General features: G+C 49.6%; 1 protein-coding gene, 1 long non-coding RNA gene and 1 other non-coding gene across 8 annotated transcripts in view; 1 reads left to right on the top strand and 2 right to left on the bottom strand.

Annotated features, from left to right (window-relative positions):
• The window catches only part of SP2 (Sp2 transcription factor), a 25184-nt gene extending 12489 nt beyond the window's left edge, over positions 1–12695 (top strand). For 2 of the 4 annotated variants that reach the window (XM_045526304.1, XM_045526303.1), the window contains 6 exons: positions 785–861; positions 1609–2583; positions 7084–7396; positions 9298–9472; positions 9733–9926; positions 11440–12695. In XM_045526304.1, coding sequence (XP_045382260.1) covers positions 785–861; positions 1609–2583; positions 7084–7396; positions 9298–9472; positions 9733–9926; positions 11440–11540 — 1835 coding nt within the window. In that variant the 3' untranslated portion in view covers positions 11541–12695. Of the gene's footprint in view, positions 1–781; positions 862–1608; positions 2584–7083; positions 7397–9297; positions 9473–9732; positions 9927–11439 lie in introns of all 4 variants that reach the window. The other 2 variants (XM_045526301.1, XM_045526302.1) reach the window with 1 other exon arrangement.
• Positions 1–22111, bottom strand: part of LOC123620787 — a 25773-nt gene extending 3662 nt beyond the window's left edge. The window contains exons 1-4 of one of the 3 annotated variants that reach the window (XR_006728947.1): positions 22041–22111; positions 16295–16562; positions 13529–13677; positions 3944–4065 (exon numbers count right to left, since the gene is read on the bottom strand). This is a non-coding gene — a long non-coding RNA (uncharacterized LOC123620787). The remainder of the gene's footprint in view (positions 1–3943; positions 4066–13528; positions 13678–16294; positions 16563–22040) is intronic. The other 2 variants (XR_006728946.1, XR_006728948.1) reach the window with 2 other exon arrangements.
• On the bottom strand, positions 8064–8125 carry LOC123621370. The gene has a single exon (XR_006729101.1). It is a non-coding gene; the product is annotated as a U7 small nuclear RNA (small nuclear RNA).

Genomic DNA, 22111 nt, shown 5'->3' with positions numbered 1-22111 from the left:
TTTTTTAGACTTTTTCCTATTTGGCTGTATTCATATATGTAAATATATATATATTTAAACAAAAATAGAATTTATTTTCATTTTTGTTATATTCAGTCGTTATCTCTGCCTAGTGTTGGTGATAACCTATGGGGCCATACCTATTGTCCTGTGTAAAAGTGTAGATTCGCTTAAAGAAATTGCCCATGTGCTCTGTAGTCTATATGATTCCTGGGGCCGCTGTGCCTTTGTGGTGAAGGCTAAGGATGAAACACCCAAGACTTCAGAACAGAAGGCAGCAGGCACGTCCTTGTCAGGAGTCCTGGCTGAGCAGTGCTTCTCTCCCAGGCAGGTTTGGCATCTGGCTGCAGCAAGAGCTTGAGTTAAGAGCTAGAGGACTAGCTGGGGGCCTCCCCCTGCCTACCATAGAGGGCTTCTGCTCTAGCTAGGGAGAGCCAGCAGTGTACAGCAGAGACGGCTCCATTGCGTAGCACAGCTGAGTTACTGAAGACAGTCTTGGTATCTTCGTGTTTTCCCAGACTTTACGGTGGCTGGAGGGGACAGCCCTGTGGAGGCAGGACCAGCTGTCCTCATGGCCTCGGATGGCTGAGTCTGAGGAGAGGAGAAGGTCATCTACTAAAATAGACCTAGGGCTGCTAACCTAGAGTGGGGAAGTGCGGGCAAGGGTTGTTAGCCTCTCTTAAAGAAGCAGCAACAACTAGAGGCAAAAAGAAAATCTGAGACAAGTGGGCTTGGGTTCTTTTCGGGCATCTTGTATATTACTCTGTCTCTTTTCTTCCAGAAGATCCACAGACCAGCATGGCTGCCACTGCCGCTGTCAGTCCCAGTGACTACCTGCAGCCTGCTGCCTCCACCACCCAGGCAAGTGGGCAGTGGGCTCTGGGGGCCAGGCTGCAGCTGCCTGCACAGACGTGCTACAAACCCTCTCTCCCCGTTGTCTCACTGTAAATAGCCCAGGACAGGAGACTGGGGAAGGTCCGGTTATCCACGTTTTCTGAACTAAGAAACCACGGCCTCAGTTGGGTCAGGGGGAAAAACCAAGATTAAACTCAACATTCCTTCCATCAGACCCCACTGCCAGTAAAAGGAAAACAGAGGCTCTGTCATTATAGCCTTGAAGGAATGCCTTCCCCAATCTATAAAGTCATATGTTCTGAGTACTAGGAAACACTTGACCAAAGTGTTTATTCCACCTATTGTCCCTCCCCTGCTTTTCCTCAGCCCTTCCTCAGTTGAGCCGTCGGGTCCTCAGTCCCTGTGGTGGGCTGACCAAACGCCATCTAAGACCCAAGGATGATTCACTGTCCCCGTTAGAAACAAGACCAGGGGGGACAAGAAGGCAGCCCTTACCCTGTCCATGGGGTCCTTCTGGGGAGTTCTTGAGAAAGACATTTCCTACCTTTTCTCCCTTAGTTACTTAACAGAGAAACCAGCAGGGGAGGGGAGATAGGAGCCACTGCAGGGGGAGGGTGCTGGCAGCCTGCCTGCCACAGAGGTGGGGAAGACCCTTGGGGAAGGCTGCCGGGAGGGAGAGGATCCTGATGGGCAGAGGGTGGCTGGGCATCGGGCCTTCCTGTCTCACTCCTTTTCTCTGCTGGTTTTTTGCAGGACTCCCAGCCATCTCCCTTAGCCCTGCTTGCTGCAACATGTAGCAAAATTGGCCCCCCAGCTGTTGAAGCTGCTGTGACGCCTCCTGCTCCCCCCCAGCCCACACCACGGAAACTCGTCCCTATCAAACCTGCCCCTCTCCCTCTCAGTCCCAGCAAGAATAGCTTTGGAATCCTGTCCTCCAAAGGAAATATACTTCAGATTCAGGGGTCACAACTGAGCACCTCCTATCCTGGAGGGCAGCTGGTGTTTGCTATCCAGAATCCCACCATGATCAACAAAGGGACCCGATCAAATGCCAATATCCAGTACCAGGCGGTCTCTCAGATTCAGGCAGGCAGTTCCCAGACCATCCAAGTGCAACCCAATCTTACCAACCAGATCCAGATCATCCCTGGCACCAACCAAGCCATCATCACCCCCTCACCGTCCAGTCACAAGCCTGTCCCCATCAAGCCAGCCCCTGTCCAGAAGTCAAGTACGACCACCACCCCTGTGCAGAGTGGGGCCAATGTGGTGAAACTGACAGGTGGGGGCGGCAATGTGACGCTTACGTTGCCAGTCAACAACCTCGTGAATGCCAGTGACACCGGGGCCACCACTCAGCTCCTCACTGAAAGTCCCCCCACCCCACTGTCTAAGACTAACAAGAAAGCAAGGAAGAAGAGCCTTCCTGCCTCCCAGCCCCCCGTGGCCGTGGCCGAGCAGGTGGAGACAGTGCTGATCGAGACCACCGCAGACAACATCATCCAGGCAGGAAACAACCTGCTCATCGTTCAGAGCCCTGGGGGAGGCCAGCCGGCTGTGGTCCAGCAGGTCCAGGTGGTGCCCCCCAAGGCTGAGCAGCAGCAGGTGGTGCAGATCCCTCAGCAGGCTCTGCGAGTGGTGCAGGCAGCATCTGCCACCCTCCCCACTGTCCCCCAGAAGCCCTCCCAGAACTTTCAGATCCAGGCAGCTGAGTCGACGCCTACTCAGGTACCACACCTCTCCGCACCTGCCTCCTCCCCCTCCTTGGTTGCCCCTCCTTTGGTTGCTTTGAAGATGATGCTGATCATCTCCCGATTTCATCTGAGTGTCAGGAGTCAGGATCTTTTGGGGTGGGCAGTAAGCAGCCATTTCTACCTGACAGATAGGCTCTCTTCAGTTCGTAAGGCCAGTTCTGCTTATCCTTAGAAATCAGAGGACATGTAGGTATATTTTGGTCCTTTTTCTTTATGGGATGTCTTTTGGGGGAGGGGGAGGGGACAGACATGTACTTTTAAAGTTTATTTTTTATTATAGAATTCCTCAGAACGGTCGTGAGAATGAAAACAGTGAGAACCACAGAATTTTATGTAAAGTAAGAAAACTAATGACAAAGTGCTGATCATTGTTAATAACATAGAAAAAAAATAGCAAGAAGCAGTCTAGCTTTATAGCAGGATCATTTAGGTCAGATTCATCTGGGATGTTAAATTCAACAAGAACTTTTGGGATTCATTGATGTGTTCTAATACTCCAGAAATCTGTTTGGCTCTGAGAGGCAGGTTTTATTCTTTGTGTGTGCCTACTAAGTGCCAGCAATTGTCCCCATATTTCAGATGGAGAACTTGGAACTCAGAAGTTAAGAAGTATCCAAGATCTCATAGGATATAAATTATAAGACCCAGGATTCAACATAGATTTTTGACTTCAAACCCCACACTCTTTTTCATTTTCCACCTTGACTCTTTGTGTCTGATGTGTGGCAGGTGCTGCCATTGAAATTGGGGACAAGGTTGTTTTTTTTGTTGTTGTTTTTATTTAAAAAAATAGGCCAGGCACAGTGGCTCAGGCCTGTGGTCCTAGCACTTTGGGAGGCTGAGGCAGGAGGATTGCCAGGAGTTTGAGACCAGCCTGAGCAACAATAGTAAGACCCTGTCTCTACAAAAAATACAAAAATTAATCAGGTATGGTGGCACACACCTGTATTCTCAGCTACTCAGGAGGCTGAGGCAGGAGGATTGCTTGAGCCCAGGAGTTTGAGGTTGCAGTGAACTATGATGATGCCGCTAGGCAATAGACTGAGACCCCCTCTCAAAAAAAAAACAAAAAAAAAAAAACAAAAACAAAGCCCCTACAATTGAGGAATTTATGATCTAGCTGTCAAAAGACAGTGGTTAACAGTGGGAGCTTGTACAATCTCCTTGGTGGAGAAAAAGTGTCCTAGAGCTGTGGACGTGAAAGTCATACAGGAGGAAATCAGAGGGCTGCCCTAAAATGCCTCCTCCCTTCTGGCATATTTTATGTTGCCAGGTGATTTTTTATAAATTGTTTATTTATCACAGTATCTGCAAGGTCCCATTATCAGACCTACCTTACAGGTAAAGAACTGAGGCGATACCTGCTCAGGTGCACATCCTCAGCAATGCCTCTCCTCCCTTCCATGAGGTCCCGTATCTCGAGATCGATGGAGGCAGGACTCAAACCCAGGTCTTCCTAAGGAAGTAATCATACATATGCAAAAAATTTAACCATATTATTTTTTAATGACTGCATATTTTCCATTATCCCCGATGTGCTGATTATTATACAACTGATACCCTGTTAACTGTTTGTCCAGGCTGTTTCCAGTCTTGTAGCTAAATAAATTCCTAAAAGTGGGTCAAGGATATATACTTTTTTTTTTTTTTTTTTTTGAGACAGAGTCTCGCTCTGTTGCCTGGGCTAGAGTGAGTGCCATGGCGTCAGCCCAGCTCACAGCAACCTCAAACTCCTGGGCTTAAGCGATCCTACTGCCTCAGCTTCCCGAGTAGCTGGGACTACAGGCATGCGCCACCATGCCCGGCTAATTTTTTCTATATATATTTTTAGTTGGCCAGATAATTTCTTTCTATTTTTTAGTAGAGATGGGGTCTCACTCTTGCTCAGGCTGGTCCCGAACTCCTGACCTCGAGTGATCCACCCGCCTCGGCCTCCCAGAGTGCTAGGATTACAGGCGTGAGCCACCGCACCCGGCCGGATATATACATTTTTAAAAGGTATATTATATCTATACTAGAGCTTGCCAGTCTGTGGCAGTCAAGTCAAAACTGGTTCACCCACCTGCTTTTTTTTTTTTTTTGAGACAGAGTCTCACTCTGTCGCCCTGGGTAGAGTGCAGTGGCATCATGACAGGTCACTGCAACCTCAGACTCCTGGGCTCAAGCGATCCTCCTGCTTCAGCCTCCTGAGTACCTGGGACTACAGGGGCACACCACCACGCCTGGCTAATTTTTTCTGTTTTTGGTAGAGACGGGGTCTCATTCTTGCTCAGGCTGGTCTCCTAACCTCAAGGATCCTCCCACCTTGGCCTCTCAGAGTGCTAGGATTACAGGCATGAGCCACCATGCCCCAGCCACCCTCCTGCTTTTGTAAATAAAGTATAATTGGAACACAGACGTGCTCATTCGTGATGCATATGTACCACAATGGAGTTGAGCAGCTGAGGCAGAGAATATATGGCCTGCTAAATATTTACTATCTGTCTACTATCTTACTAAAATATTTACTATCTGTCCCTTTTCAAAAAAAGTTTTTTGACCATTCAGATGCAAATACACACACACAAAAATTAGATTTGAAAAAGGGTTGAGTGTCAGAAAACTGGGAATGAGATTTGTGTATTTATTAGGAAATGACCTGAGGTTGGTTTGTTGCCTTTTAACTGAGAATCACAGTCCAGGAATTAAAAATAACCTCAGTCAAGATCACAGCAGGATTGTTTTTTTCAAAGAACTTTTTCCCCATGATCCTCTTGTCACTTCCGAATGCTTTAATTCCTACACACAGGGACACTCCACATACCACAATACAACCATCAAACCCAGGAAATTAGCAGCAAAGCACACTACTATCTAATTCAGGGACCCCATTTAGATTTTACTACTTGCTCTAGTAATTCCTTTATGGTACAAGGATCTGATCCAGTATTACACGTTATATTTAGTTGTCCTGTCTCCTTAGTCTCTTTTGATCTGAAATTCTTCCTCATTCTCTACTTGACTTTCATGACCTTGATACTTCTGAAGGCTACAGTTCAGTGTTCCTCCATTTAGGTTTGTGTGCTGTTTCCTCATGATTAGATGCAGGTTACATATTTCTTGCTTTCACAGAATTGCTGCTGTGTTCTCACCACATCCTAAGAGGTAGAGCAAGATTTCAATTTGCTCACTGCCTAGTGGTGGTTAAAGTGATGCCTGGCAGATTTCTGCACCTTAAAGTAACTTTTTTTCTCTTTATAATTAATTACCATGTTGTAAGGAGATGATTTGAGACTGTAAATAGCTCGTTCCTCATCAGACTTTTTCCGACTGAAGTATCTTGTGCTATGAAATTTTTTATTTAACTTTTTTTTTTTTTTTGAGACAGGGTCTCACTCTATTGCCTGGGCTAGAGTGCCATGGCATCAGCCTAGCTCACAGCAACCTCAAACTCCTGGGCTCAAGCAATTCTCTGCCTCAGCCTCCCGAGTAGCTGGGATGACAGGCATGCACCACCATGCCTGGCTAATTTTTTCTGTATATTTTTAGTTGTCCAGCTAATTTCTTTCTATGTTTAGTAAAGACAGGGTCTTGTTCTTGCTTAGCCTGGTCTCAAACTCCTGAGCTCAAATGACCCACCCACCTCGGCCTCCCAGGGTGCTAGGATTACAGGAGTGATCCACCTCGCCCTGCCTATCTGTATATATTGAAAGTTACAAGTTTCCACCAATATCTCTAATTCCCATCCTACACCACTGGGTTCTGTCTGGTTTTCTCCCTGTCCATATATTTAACTACCTTTTCTGACAGTTAGAACCCTCACTCCCATTATCCTTAATAGACTTCCATTCTGGACTGGTCCCCCTGTAGGTAACCAGTTTCCCACAGCCAGCAGCTCTCCCATGTGAACACCCCCCTCGGCCTGCTCCTGCCAGCCCCTCCCCCCATAGACGCTCTCGTCACCCCTGCGAATGCCCTCCTCTCCCACTCAGCCTCTAACATATATTTTTAAGGCTTTTGATACATATTCCCAAATTTCCTTCCAGCAAGGCTAGCCCACATCATATTTAACATATGAGTGATTGCCTATTTCCTGCCGTCTCACCAATAATGAGCATTATATTTTATTTTGTCCAATCTGAATCAGAGAAAAATTGTTCTTAATATGTGGCTCTCAAAGACTAATATGAACCTGTTTTCATTTGTTTGATAGTCATTTGCAAGTGTACTGCCTTCTAATTCTCCAATTCTGAGGTTTGACAATTATACTTTTATATGCTAAGTAAATTAAATGTTTGGTATCGAATCAATAATGGTCAACATTTGCCAGCTTAGTATAGGGATGCCATCAGCCCTTTGTTGAACATCAACAGTGCAGAGATGGAAGTTTGGGTGGGAACAGAGGCACTCCAGTTCTCACTTGGGCAAGGAGATTTAAGGTTCCAGGAGCCCAGTCTCTCCTGGGCGCTGACTTTTTCTCTCTGGCCCCTCCCAGGTCTATATCCGCACGCCTTCTGGTGAGGTACAGACGGTCCTTGTCCAGGACAGTCCTCCAGCAACAGCTGCGACCACCTCTACCACCACCTGTAGCAGCTCTGCATCCCGCACTCCCCATCTGAGCGGGACCAGCAAGAAGCACTCAGCTGCAATTCTCCGAAAAGAGCGTCCCCTGCCAAAGATTGCCCCTGCCGGGAGCATCATCAGCCTGAATGCAGCCCAGCTGGCGGCAGCTGCCCAGGCAATGCAGACCATCAACATCAACGGGGTCCAGGTCCAGGGTGTGCCTGTCACCATCACCAACACTGGCGGTGAGGAAGGCCCCGGTGGCCAGGGTGTTGGCAGTGGTGCCTGTGCCCCTGGCATGTGGGGACTGTGGGCCAGCCCCGGGATTTCCAGTAATGAGAGCGAGGATCCAGCCCACCATAGCTTAAGAGCATGTCCATATGTAGCTTCTCATTTAGTTCTATGGTAGTGCTGAGAGATAGTTGAAGACACACGTCCCCATCTGACAGCTGAAGACCTTGAATGTGGAGAAAATAGATGTACTCAGGAAAACTTTCCAGCTGATGTCCAAATGCAAAAAAGGCTACTTAGGGGAGAAAGCCTTGCATTAAGGTTGGAAGAAAAGGAGGGAGCCCTTGGCAGTGGGAATAGCTTGTGCTGCACTTCAGTGCATTGGTGAGGTTTACACTGTGAAAGTGGCCTTGCAAATAATCAATTTTTCTGTTGGGAAAAATTGAAGCTACTTACCAAAAATGGTTCCTTACATTCTTTCCCTGGGTAAGGGGCAGTTTTTAAGGTAGTAGGAGCTCTCTGAATCTCCTTTCTTTATCCTTAGTGCGTTTTTGGCACTTCATGCATTTCGCTTTCCCACTAGAGGTGACCCCAAAGGGGGAGGACAAGGCATTCTAGAGGACTTGCTTTTTCCCAAAACCCATAGAACTGTGTCCCCACTCTTTAAAATTTTTTTTATTTTTGAGCCTTCTAGTAAGAACGAGAAAACCTGCTAGACAAATTCTAAAAGAGCTATAACACTTGTGTTCTCACTCTTATTAACAAAAATGCCGCCTAGCACTTTGGGAGGCCAAGGCAGACGGATGGTTTGAGTTCAGGAGTTCAAGACCACCCTGAGCAAGAGCGAGACCCCCTCTCTACTAAAAAAAAATAGAAAGAAATCAGCTGGACAACTAAAAACATATAGAAAAAATTAGCCAGGCATGGTGGCACATGCCTATAGTCCCAGCTACTCGGGAGGCTGAGGCAGGCGGATTGCTTTAGCCCCAGAGTTTGAGGTTGCTGTGAGCTAGGCTGACACCACAGCACTCTAGTCCAGGCAACAGAGCGAGACTCTGTCTCAAAACAAACAAACAAACAAACAAAAAAAACAACCAAAAATCCCTGGAGACCTTCCTGAAAGCAGAGTTGGTATTTCACAAAGGCCTAAGAATGGAAGAGACTCAGGAAGAAAAGCTCTAAGACAACCCAAGACAAGACCCTTCCCAACTGAAATCATGTGGGCAACATCTTAAAGTGAATTCTGCCTGCACAGTACAGTGCTTCAGGCCACTGACTCTGAAGTTGTTGGCCTGGATTCAGATCCGGATTCAATCCTTTACTAGCTGTGTGACCTAGATATGTGGTTTTTTTTTGAGACAGAGTCTCACTCTGTTGCCTGGGCTAGAGTGCCGTGGCATCAGCCTAGCTCACAGCAACCTCAAACTCCTGGGCTCAAGCAATCCTCCTGCCTCAGCCTCCCAAGTAGCTGGGACTACAGGCATGCACCACCATGCCTGGCTAAATTTTTCTGTATATATTTTTAGTCGTCCATATAATTTCTTTCTATTTTTAGTAGAGATGGGGTCTCGCTCTTGCTCAGGCTGGTCTCGAACTCCTGAGCTCAAAACGATCTGCCCGCCTCGGCCTCCCAAGTGCTAGGATTATAGGCCTGAGCCACCGCGCCCGGCCCTAGATATGTTTTTGAGCCTGTCTCTTCATCTGTAAAATGGTGATGATAGTACCTATTTCATAGGGTCATGAAGATTAAATGAGTTACTGCTTATAGGGTCTCTAAAATGGTATCTTGCACATAACAGGCTCTTGAAAATACTAGCTGCTACAGTTTTCATCCTTATCATATGCAGAAGGGAGGAAGGGTTGATCCGAGGTTTCAGGCTTCCTTGCCCTGACCCTGGCCTCTTCATCCCCACAGGGCAGCAGCAGCTGACGGTGCAGAATGTTTCTGGGAATAACCTAACCATCAGTGGGCTGAGCCCCACCCAGATCCAGCTGCAGATGGAGCAGGCCCTGGCCGGAGAGACCCAGCCTGGGGAGAAGCGGCGCCGCATGGCCTGCACATGTCCCAACTGCAAGGATGGGGAGAAGAGGTAACTCAAAGAGAGGAGCCAGGCTACCAGGCTGGCCTGTGCTGTGTTCCCCAGGGCCCTGCCTGGGACTGTTGCCCAGGGCTTCGAGCCAGCACAGGCCCTGGGGGGAAGAGTTGGTGGCTGTGTGCCACCTTGCCTTCTGCCTTTTCTGTGCTCTCTGACCTGACCCCACATCCCCACTCCATCCTGTTCCTACCCCCATCTTCTACCTCCTCCCTCTCTTCCCATCCGCTCCACCCCACCCTCATCCCAATTCTCAGGTCTGGAGAGCAGGGCAAAAAGAAGCATGTGTGTCACATCCCCGACTGCGGGAAGACATTCCGGAAGACGTCCTTGCTGCGGGCCCATGTGCGTTTGCACACTGGCGAGCGGCCCTTTGTCTGCAACTGGTTCTTCTGTGGGAAGAGGTTCACGCGGAGTGACGAGCTCCAGCGGCACGCTCGCACCCACACAGGTCAGCTCCCCCCACCTCAGCACCCTCCACCCACACTGGTCAGTCCCCACCTCTACCCCCACTCTACCACCCTTAGGAACATCGACACTCGGCCCAGCCAGGAACTGCCACGCTGAGCAAGCGCTACAGACTGTCCAGGGACTATACAGGAAATTCTTTCAAGCCATTCCTTTATCAATGTTGTTTCCCAAAATAATGTCATTGCATTACCCAACCTGATGACTTCCACCATATCCGCATAGATAGTTATTGAACAAGCACTGATGTTATACGCCAGGCACTAAGCACTCTATGGGAGGATACTTTGATTATGCCCATTCACTGAGGACAGCGAGGGAGCCAGGGCACACCGCTAGGGACTGGTGGAGCTGGGTTCAAACTCAGGCCCTGCCACACTCTTAATCACTATTCCACACTGCCCTTTCTACTGCTTAGTGCTTTTCCTTAAATTGTTTCATCTTTTTTACTTAGTTATATCCTAAGCAATATTTTATTTTATTTTATTTTTTTGAGACAGAGTCTCATTCTGTTGCCTGGGATAGAGTGCTGTGGCATCAGCCTAGCTCATTGCAACCTCAAACTCCTGGGCTCAAGCGATCCTCCTACCTCAGCCTCCCAAGTAGCTGGGACTACAGGCATGTGCCACCACACCTGACTAATTTTTCTGTTTTTAGTAGAGATGGGGTCTCCCTCTTGCTCTGGCTGGTCTCAAACTCCTGAGCTCAAATGATCCTCCCACCTCGGCCTCCCAGAGTGCTAGGATTATAGGCATGAGCCACTGCGCCCGGCCTAAGCAATATTTTTGATTTCACAGGTTTGATATAGTTTTATGTACTGGCAAATAAATGCAAAACTACTAGAAAAATGTTCATCTTTCTACCACCTGAAATTGTTCTGGGTGGTCTCTGGTGGTCCATGCACACACTTTGGCGAACACTGCTCTAGTGAATGCCCCCAGTGAGCAGACCCCTGTCCTGGGACTAGGGCTAGGGACACATGTGACCCAGGGCTCCAGCTCCTGGCCAGTGTGGTGGACAGGTCACATCCTCCTTAGAGTCTCCACGCCACAGCAGCTGACCTAGCTGGGTCAGTGTGGTTTGGACTAAGGGAGTGCTCAGGGCTGGCAGGGTCGGGGTAGAGCGGGGTTTTCCTGTGAGGGTGAAGATGCTGATCCAAGTTCAAGATCAGAGGGACAAAGAACAGAAGAAAGCAGGTGGATGGCCTTGCACAGGAAGACTCTGAGGTGCAGGGGCTCAAAGGACAAGGCATGAGAACAACGTAGACTGGAGGTCAAATGTGCAGCAGAGAGAAATGAGAATTGATAAAAGAGTTTAGATCAGTAGATACTGGGGAGCAAATGCATAAGCAGGAGGTAAGCAGAGTGTGGCAACAAGGCCATGTCAGCTTTATTGGGTGTCTCACATGTACCCCTCCTTTTCGGGGCCAGGACAGTGTCTGCATGGACTTTCTGGGTACCTGGACTTTCTGGGTGACAGGCATCTCCTCTTCCCAGGGGACAAACGCTTCGAGTGTGCCCAGTGTCAGAAGCGCTTCATGAGGAGTGACCACCTCACCAAGCATTACAAGACCCACCTGGTCACGAAGAACTTGTAAGGCTAACTGAGGCGGGAGGCCCTGAAGATGCAACCCCCGTCTGTGTCCTGCCTGGGCCCCTGGCAGAAAGGAGCCCCATGGCTACCCTGGGCCCACCCTCAGGCCCCCTCCTGTTCTGCGACTGTGTCCCACGGGAAGGGGCTCTGCTCCCTGTACTCTCCGCCTGAAGCTCTCTGGCTCTGCCCTGGCCCTTCCCCTCTCAACACGAGCTCCCGGCCTGCCCAGACTGTGGACACTGGCCGTGCCCAATGAGACGTTCTAAACCAGGACGCGTGGGAACCCTTATTTCCAAAGGAAAAACATGCATTTCACTCCGTCGAGGAGCAAAGTGAGCCCCCACCCTGCCCCACTCCCCACTCCCAACACTGCCGGAGTCGCATCGTGCCATGACCCCCTCTCCTTCGCCTCCCCGGCCCCACCAGCCACTCTGGATGCACTGGGGCCCTGCCCTGCCAGCACCCACTTCTGGAGAGGCTCAGGAGGCCGCCTCCACTCCACGGGCCCCAGCCCTGCCACAGCTCTCCTCCAGCACATTCCAACTTTCTATTAACAAGTCAAGATACCCCCTACTCCTCTGACTCCCCTTTTTTTCTATGGAGAACGTTGCCTTATACTCTCTACTTCAGATGATGAACACTGTGTATTGTGTGTGCTTTAAAGAAATTTTATTTAATTGCTCCCTTCTTCCTTTCCTTGTTCACCTCGCCCACGCCTGCTTTCAGTTGAGGGTTTTGGGGGGCAATGATGAGCATATGAATTTTTTTTCCTCATTCTAGCAATTCTCTTTTCTAAATGACACAGCATTTCAACCCAAATCTGGATTCAGATGAACACACCTTCACATCTGAACCCCCTCCCTCTCTCTCCCCCTCATCTCACCCGCCTGCCTGGCCCAAGCTCTACTTGTGTACAGTGTATATTGTATAATAGACAATTGTGTCTACTACATGTTTAAAAAACATATTGCTTGTTATTTTTGAGGCTTTTAAATTAAACAAAAATCCAACTTTATTTTTAGTTGTAACTGCTTGAGGTATGTTTTATGAATTAAGTGACAGATTTGTTATCCTTTATTAACGATGTACTTTGTTGGTCAGCACTGGGCTGACAAAAATTTTTTCTTGCTAATAAATTTAGTTGCCTGAGGCAAAACCTGCAATTTGGCAATTCGGCTTCCTTTGTCTTTTACTCTGAAGAGCTCAGAGAGGACTCAGAGGAGGGAGCCACGGTCTCTGAGAGCCATCCACACTGCGACCAAGGTAGGACCTTGCTCTCCTGACCCCTGGCAAGTCCAGGCCACAGCCTGCAAGGGGCCACAGCCACATGACATGGCACTGGCACGAGACCCCAGAGCACCTCCAGAGGCAGGGGCCCAGTGCAGGTGTTTCTGCATTTTTCTTCTGTAAGCCAGTTTTGGTTATACCACAAAGCGGATACCACAGAGTCAAGTCACAGCAATGACTTCCTTAACCAGGAAGCCAACTCCTCCACTCATCTCTCCAACCCCTAGAGGAAGGCTTTGGCCTCAGAGCCCATTAGTAAGAACCCTAGAGAGAAGAGCCAAAGGGGCTATGGCTCAGTCCCTTCCAGAAGGCTAGAGTCTGGCAAAAATGCAGTTCCCCAAGGGCCAAAGGCCTGGCCAAGGTGGAGGGCCAGGCAGCTAGAGGCCCGGGAGCCCAGCTCCACCCAAGAGAGCACCCTGGCCACAGATTCTGGTTTTTTCTATCCCCTGCCCAGCACCCCAGGGAAGGCAGCAAGTTGAATGTGCCTTTTGGTTTTAGCAAGTGCTGTAGATCTGAAATTTTGGTGGGGATTATTATTTTTTTTCCCAGAACTAATAGGAATTCAGGTTGTGATGTTATGCAAATTAAGATTGGAGCTAGCTCAGTACATGTGTTTTAAGTCTGCAGAGGGCCTAAAGAGCATCGGGGCTGAGGGAGACGCGAGCTCGTCTCAAGCATGTAGAACAGCACGTGCTTTTTACTCACCCTCAAAAGGACACAGCCGGGATCACTGTTCTGTTCAGCAGTGGTGAGACTTGTTTTGAGCTATCCATTCCCTTGCTGTTTGCTTTGTCACCGGCCACCTGCAGCTCCTAGCAAACAGCTTTTCCTTAGAGCAGTGGCCCCTCACACAGCTGAAAAAGTAAAAAGGACACAGATCTTGGATGGATCCAGGTTCTCTGCCCTTGACCACTTCTTTGCTGACAGGCAGAGGACCCTTCCTACCCACACTTAGGCCCCGAGGGCAATACCAGACCAGCTGAATCCACCCTGGCGTGGGAGCCTCTTCCTCAGCCCTCAGCCCTGCATCTCATCGCTGTGCTGGCAGCAGGGGGAAGACGTGAGGTGTATTTATCTCTTCAGGGGTGGATTGCACAACTGGAGAACTGCCTTGCTGCGTTCTGAATAAGGGGATTGGTGGAGAGAAGGGGACTATTAACAAACTGACCTCTTTCTGCCACATGTTTCCCTTGGCTTTGCTCTCAGGCACAAAGAATGATCCTTTCCTGGGAGCTGATTCCAAATCATGTGCTTTATGCTGTAAGTGCAGAAACTGACCTGACTCCTTAGCATTGTTTGGAAGGGAAGGTGCCAGCCCCAGTGGGCAGAATGTATATGCCGGCACAGAATTTCCCTTCTTCAGCGCGACACATGGGGTCAGAAGTTATGCTAGACCACCTCTGCCTCCCAGGGGATGCCAGAGTTAGATAGGGAGCGTGAGAATGTATTCCATCCAGCCGAGTTACGACACGGGGAAAGCACAGAAAGATCTGGTCGCAAATTAGCCCTCATCTGGCTTTAATCCACCCTTTCTTTGAGAGTTGCATCGGGTGGGAACTGTTGAGGGGGTGACGCAGCCCAAGCTCCCCCTAGGCAAGAGGGCTTGATGGACACCTGATCCCAATGGGCCCTTGAGGAAAATCTGGGGACAGGCTGCACCCAGCAGCTCAAGGGTTGGGGCCTCACCTGTGGTTCCTCCTCTGCCCCCTTCCTTCCCCAGGGTCATCTGCACCAAAGGCCACCCCTCATGCCCCTCCCCTCTGCCCAGCTGACACTCAGCTCTGTGGCTCATTATCCCAGACACTAGGATTCCATGCCTGAAAGAAAAGGGGGCTGGGAAGGACTCCCCTGCAAAGGCCAATCCAGGCATAGTATGTACATTGTTTTTTAAACCAAACCAGCAGAGAGGGCTCACCCTTCCTTCAAACCACTCAGTTCATCTTTACAATCATCTTTTGAGCACCCTGTGAGGCCCCACGCTTGTTTGATGACAGTTCTGAAGTTAGAGCCAGCCACATGCCTTGGCGACGTATGTTGAGGAAGACAGAATGAGGAAAGAGAAGGGTTCAGACCTAGCCCCAAGCCCTGGGTGGGTGGGTAGGACCCCTGAGTGGATGCAGCTGTCCAGATCCAAGTGGCAGAGAATGGAGCATTTTTTGTTTTGTTGTGTTTTGAGACAGAGTCTCACTTTGTCGCCTGGGCTAGAGTGCCGTGGCGTCAGCCTAGCTCACAGCAACCTCAAACTCTTGGGCTCAAGTGATCCTCCTGCCTCAGCCTTCTGAGTAGCTGGGACTACAGGTGCACACCACCACACCCAGCTAATTTTTCTAATTTTAATAGAGACGGGGGTCTCACTCTTGCTCAGGCTGGTCTCGAACTCCTGAGCTCAAGCGATCCTCTCACCTCGGCCTCCCAGAGTATTAGGAGTACAGGCGTGAGCTGCCACGCCTGGCCAAATGGAGCATTTTTGATCCCCATTTGAGTCTTCCTACCACCCAAACAAGCCTGAAACCCCTTTGAAGCTGCCTCTGCCATGCTCAGAAATTGAGCCAAAGAAGTTAAGCTGTAGATTATTTCAATTCTGAATAAAAACGAAGCCATCTTCTCTGCCTCCTAAGTCCCAGTCCATTCTCAGCTCCTTCACCACTAGAACCTTCCTGAGCAGTGATCTGGGACCCCCTCCCATTCCTCCCTCCATCGTGGTTCAGAGCTCTGCTAATCAGCCCTTCCTCCTGGGGCTCACCTCAACCCCCACGGCCATCTGGGCCCCCTCCTCCTCTCCAGCTTCAAGGTAGATACTTGCAAGCCCTTTGATTAAACACTAGCCCACTGCAATGCTGGTGCCTGAGGGATGAGGAGGGAAACATAGTTTTCGACCCTAAGGAAAACAGAGCAAGCACCATGATAAATGTCTATCACTTCTGCCTAGGGCAAAATACTAGGGAGTGTGTGACTGCAAAACTAGGACATGGCCCCCACCAGAGGGGGTGAACCCCTCAGCTTTGGCCAGTGTGTGCTGTGGGAGAATGCCAGCTCCTGTGATTTTTGTAAGAGAAATTAGAAATGTGGACTTTTAGGTGAAATCTCACAATCTTTAAATGTTGGCTTAATTGTTTAAAAATACAGCAAAAGCAGTTTCTGGTCCTCAAGCTAGCAGTGTGTGACTTCTGCATCATCCATCCCTTCTTCCCTGGCTAGTAACATCCTCTCTAGCCCCTATGGCCCCTTACCCCTAAGGCTTCCCTTCCCCGAGTTACAGGATCACAGTGGCCAAAACAGTTGAACCTGCTGCCCAAGGGATTATCACAGCGGAAGGAGGCAATTGTCCAAAGCAGGAACAGCCCCTGGGGTCAGACACTGGGCTCAGTGTCCAAAGCCTCGAGTGCCTGTTGCTGCTGCTTCTTCCCCTGCCTGCGAGGGATGATCAGGGCTCTCGGTCCCTCCTCTGCACCAGGCCCAAGACACACTGACCTCTAAGAAAGTCCACCTGGTACCTTGATGGCACTGACCACCGCAATGGGCAGGCAAACAGGCTTCTCCTGGCGGTGGTGTCAGCAGAAGTGCATTGCCCAGTGGTGGAAGAGCAGGCCGCAGATCCCCTGGAGAAGAAGCTGTGGAGCATCCACCGAGTCATCAGCCTGGGCTTGTCAGGTGACATCTGTGACAGTTCAGCGGGCTGTGGTTACATGGTGTCGGCCCCTGAGTTAGGGACAAGCTCTACCTTAGGCCTCCTGTTCTCCTGCAGGTTGGAAAGAGGGCCCAGTCATTAATCTGCCCACCCGCCTGCCTGCCCCCTTACCCCCAGCCTCTCCTGAAGCTTGAGGCTGTCTCCGTGTTCCTGACTTCCAGTCCTTAGGAGCTTGGCCATGATGTCGACCAAGCATAGGCACATCCCCTCCCCCAGCCCTGGGGCCCTCAGGGTCAGAGGGAGCTAGATCCACCCTCCACCACACACTCTTTGAGGCCCACCAGCAGTGCCATACCGGGGTCCCATCAGGCAGTGTGTCCTCTACATTGTCCTCCCATGGACAGATGGTCTCAGTGCAGCAGGGCCACCTGCCCCACGCTAGGGAGCCTTTGGGGAGGCTGGCACACAGTGTATGGACTGGTGATGACTGGGAGGCCTCGGCAGAGGACACCCTGGGCTCCCAGGTGATGGTGGGGAAGGGGGCTGGGGACACACACACATCAGGTCATCAGAATCGTCCTTTACCCCAGGGAAAAGGGAATAGGGCGCAAGCTTCACCATATACACTGCCCTAGGAAAACTCACCCTGCCCCAGGCCAACCCTACCTCTTGTCCTATCTCTAAAAACCAGCTTTGCCACATCGTTCCCAAAGTGGTGCAGGCCTCTCTATCTCCCACACCAGTTGGGGAGACTACACAAAACAGCTGAGAGACTGAGAACTGTCACAGAATGGGGACTAAGGGGACGTGACCTCTAAATGCAATGAGATTGGATCCCCAAACAGAAAAAGGACATTAGTGGGGACAGGGGAGGTGAAATTCGCATAAAGCCTGTGGTTTAATTAATAGTAGTGTGCCAATGTTAATGTCTTGGTTTTGCTACTTGTTGCTATAGTAGTAACATCTTAACAGTAGGGGAAGCTGTGTGAAGGGGGTGCAGGAAATCTTTGTACTTTATCTGCAACTTCTCTTTAAGTCTAAAATTGCTTCAAAATAAAAAATAAATAAGTTAAGAAACGCAGCCTGAGCAAGAGTGAGACCCTACTATTTTTCTACTAAAAATAGAAAAAATTAGCCAAGTGTGGCTCATGCCTGTAGTCCCAGCTACTCAGGAAGCTGAGGCAGGAGAATCACTTGAGCCCTGGAGTTTGAGGTTGCTGTGAGCTAGGCTGACGCCACAGCACTCTAGCCCGGGTGACAAAGTGAGACGCTGTCTCATAATAAGCAGGGCTGTGAAAAGAAAGCAAACCATGGTGGGCTAGGGTAGCGACCCGGGGCTTGGAGAAGAGGGTCAAACACCTGCTCATAGGCATCTTGGGCAAGAGGAGAAGAGAGCCAACCACGGGGCGGGCCAGACACAAGGATGACCAGGATTTCTCAAAGGAAACAAGGAAGCCACCAGGCCACATCCTTCCGCCTGCCTGAGAACCCACCACCAGGCCTCCTCCCACTGCTGGTAGCCCATATTCTAATCACCTAGGCAGCCAGCCGGGGGACTAAGACTGATTTAATTCACTTGGCCTTTGAAAGCTTAACATCCCTCCAGGAAACAAACACACTCAGCCCTGCTCGCAGTAAGCTCAAAAAAACCCCAAGCCTAGCATCCATCCTATGGAAAGCTTAACAAAAGTGGTTTATGCATAAGTGTTACAGATTAGCATTTCCTGAGCACTCCCTATTGGCTGGGATTTTGAGAAGGAGCCAGAGAAGGTAAGATGCATGGTCCCTCCCATGAAGGCGCTCCCATTCTAACAGGGGATGCCAGCCATGCGTATGAAAACGACAGACCGTATTTGGGAAGACATCTGTGAGCATGTGCAAGGATCATGTAAGGGGTTACCCACACAAGCACCACCGGCAGGACATGGATAAGGTTCAGCCTCCTCTGATGGGACCACAAGCCTCTGAGGACTCAGCCCTCCTCTGGGCCGTCCAACAATCTACCCAGAGCTCAGGCATCTGCTTTCTGTGTCCTGGTGTTGCTATGCCTGGGGCTCCAAGCTGAGTTTGCCCCAAGCTGGCCCAAGAATTCCTGAGCTCCCAGCCCCCCAGCACACCCCTCTGACCTGCTGTTTGACCCTCCTCTCGCCTCCTGGAAAGCTGGGCACTACACTTCACCAGTGCCATTGCCACTCTTCCTCGACCTCTTCCCTTACCCCCTTAACACCCCCCTTCGTTTGGTCTCTTCCTTTCTCAGACACCCAAGTGCCACCCCAGAGGCTCATGATAAGTAAACCACTGTCATCAGCCCAGATTTCTTCCCTAAGCTCCAGACCTAATTATCCAACCTGACCAAACTTAGGTGTCAGGCGCCATGGGTTGCTAATGAATTCATGTTTCCCCCAAACCTCCTCCTCCAATGAACCACTGCAATGAACAGCCCCACCCATGTCACCTAAAGCCAGGTGAGTCACTCTGTCCTCTCCACACCCCACACCACAGACTCATGCGTCAGGATCCCCGCTCTAACTCAGACAACCTCAGCGATTCCCTCCCATACCCGTCATCTACTTGGTCACCAGAGCAAGATTCCAAAGCACAAATCCAATCACCAAAATAAAACTGAATTGCATAATTCAATCAGAAAATTAGGGAAAAAAAGGGTGGTTTAAGAAAATAAAGGCAAAAGCATTAGAAGAAAACAGGCAAGGAATAGTTCCCAGTTGCACAGGAAGACTTTTTTGTTTCGTACTGAGAAACCAGCACGCCTCTCTGTACAATAAAATTTTGCAACATATTTTCTATTCACTTAAGATTTTGTCAAGAAAAGATTAATAATTTTACAAAGTTGCGGGGGGGAGGGTGGCAAAGTGTTTAAGAAAAAACAGAAACAGTAAAAAATTCATTTCTCCCACTCAGAAAGCTCCTGCTGGCAGGTGCATCAGTAGCAGCAGCAGCCAGCAGGCTCAGTCCCCCTCTGGCTATGCGCTGCGGGGCTGCTTTGTGATCTAGACACCAAATCCCGCTAAGCAGAAAAGCACAACACAAGCCTACTTATTATCTTCAAGACAAAGGGAAAAATATAAAAAAGCAATCAGTTGCAAACTTTTTGCTAATCACCAAGGAAAGGAGAGGCTGTCAGAATCTAGCACTTTTTTTTCCCTCCCCATTTGGTCTTAAAGAAAAAACAAGAACTAGACACTCTGGCTAAATTATATATATATATGTATATATATATATATATATATTTTTTTTTTAGAGACAGGGTCTTGCTATGTTGCCCTGGCTCTCTCGAATTTGTGACTTCAAGTGATCCTCCCGCCTCAGCTCCCAAAGTGCTGGGATTACAGGCATGAACCACGGTGCCCAGCCCCTGGTTCAATAATATCACAGGATAAATTAGAACCGTTGTGTCTAAAAGCCTCACTTTCACCACCTGCACAATGACTCTTTGGCAAGGAGCATCCAGCCCCTGGCTGCTTGTCCAGCTTGTTTCCTCACTACCTTCGCTCCAGCAATGTTGCACTACTCCAAGCTCCCCAAGGACACCGTGCCTTTACTCACAATGTTCCCTCTTCCTGGAATGCCTGTCCTTTATTTGTCGGGCAAATACTCACTAAGACAAATCAAATGTCCACTCTCTTTACAAAGCTTTTCCAGACTATTTGACCCCCCCCCTTCTTTTTGCTCTTTACCTTATAGAAACATCTGTTAAAGTACCTGAAACTCTTTAGCCAACAGATCTGCCTCCCCCTGTAGACTACAAGCCCCTTGTAGGCAGGAATCACGTAGTCATCCTCATTTTAGTACTCTCAGACCTAGTTCAGTGCCTGGTCCAAAGAAGTCATTAACAAATGTTTACTGGCTGGGCGTGGTGGCTCATGCTTGTAATCCTAGCACTCTGGGAGGCCAAGGCAGGAGGATCACTTGAGCTCAGGAGTTCAAGACCAGCCAGAGCAAGAGCGAGACCCCATCCCGACTAAAAATAGAAAAAATTTAGCTGGGCGTAGTGGTGCACACCTGTAGTCTGAGCTACTCAGGAGGCTGAGGCAGGAGGATCCCTTGAGCCCAGGAGTTTGAGGTTGCTGTGAGCTAGGCTGATGCCACAGCACTCTAGCCCAGGCAACAGAGGGAAACTCTGTCTCAAGAAAACAAACAAACAAAAAAAACCCCACGAATGTTTACTGAATGAATACACGAATACGTATCTACCCCACTATACTGAGTTCTTGGCTTTTAAGCAAACTACTTAAATGATTTTAGTCTTGGTGCCCTAGAATCCAGGACCAGGATAGGAGCAGTCCAGGAGTGCTAAAAATGTGTGGCCCCATGAACAATTAGTGCCCTTCAACTCAAGGGCACTAATTACTGCTTATACACGTTCAACTACAGGGGCTTGGGAGGACAGGACAGCAATGTTCATATGTGGAAGGACAACCTCAACAAGAAAGCCCAGTCAACTCTCCCTCAATTATGCTGATGGAGGAAAACAATGGCGGCACAAAAAATTCCAACCAGTGGAGAATCCATGGGCCAATATTGTTAAGCCTTGAGACGTATTATTTCTTTGCAGCAAATCTGTCTTCCAGATTCTAAATGGTTCAAGCAACAAACACATGATAAAGGATGATAGGTATCTCATGTCAGGCTTTATGAAGCTCAGCTGTAATGCAGACACCTGGGCAGGCCAAGAAGTTCCCCTTACCTGGCACAGTCCTGGGTGTCTGCCTAGATGGCTCCGTAGCTCCCCTTCCTGATGTTGGTGGAAACCAGGGCTATAGAGAGGCCTCAACCCAAGGCTGCCCCAGCCAGGTCAAAGCTGGGTAGGGCACTGGCAGGTTTCCCATTTCTCAGCCCTGCATCCACAGCATGGAAGTGGTTTTTGCACAGCCACCTGCTGCCCTGTACCCTCAGCTGGCTATTACTGGCATTGATCCAGGGGCTAAACGCCTACTACCTAGGATGGGCAAAATGTGAAAAAGGGGAAAGTCGGCAGAGATGGGGAGGCCTGGGAGAGAGCATCCTTTCCATCTACCATCGGTCTGGTTAGTGTGAACTCCAGTGCACTGTGAACAAAGGGAGCAGTATGCTCTGACCCCCATATAAAGAAATGAGGCTGGAGGGAGGGGGTTCAGAGCTAGAAGAGGAAGACCCACTCTGGTCTGGGATGACTTGATCCAATTTCCTTCTTCCTATTCAGCCATCCTCCTCCTCACTCCAGTAATTCCTGACCCCCTGCACCTCCCCACTCCCCAGAGTACCACTCCCTACCCGAAACTACACAGCACCTATCTCGCATGGTAGACAAGTCACTTCAACCTCTCCCACTCTCAAGCCCCAATTTCGTCTCCCAACCGGATCGCCCCTTTCTCTATGTGTCACCATAATTTTGCCTCGGAGTCTGGCTGCTAATTTCATTTTCCATTTTTCCTTTCCCAGTCCACTGGCTTCCCCTCCCAGGGGGTACTTGCTGCACTAAGCTCGCCTTCAGGCACCTCCTGTGGGCCAGCCACTTAATACAGACCACTCCCCTGAAGCCCTCAGGGGATCATCCGCCCGGCCCCGCCTGAGCTGCAGCAGTCCCTATACCTTTAACCAAGCTCCACGTGCGTGTTAACGGCGGTGACCGCATTTCCTTGTCTCTCTGCTCCCGCCCCCGG

This window comes from Lemur catta, chromosome 15, assembly GCF_020740605.2.
Source record: "Lemur catta isolate mLemCat1 chromosome 15, mLemCat1.pri, whole genome shotgun sequence".
NCBI classification, from domain to species: Eukaryota; Metazoa; Chordata; class Mammalia; order Primates; family Lemuridae; genus Lemur; species Lemur catta.
This window is presented reverse-complemented; position numbering and strand designations above follow the sequence as displayed.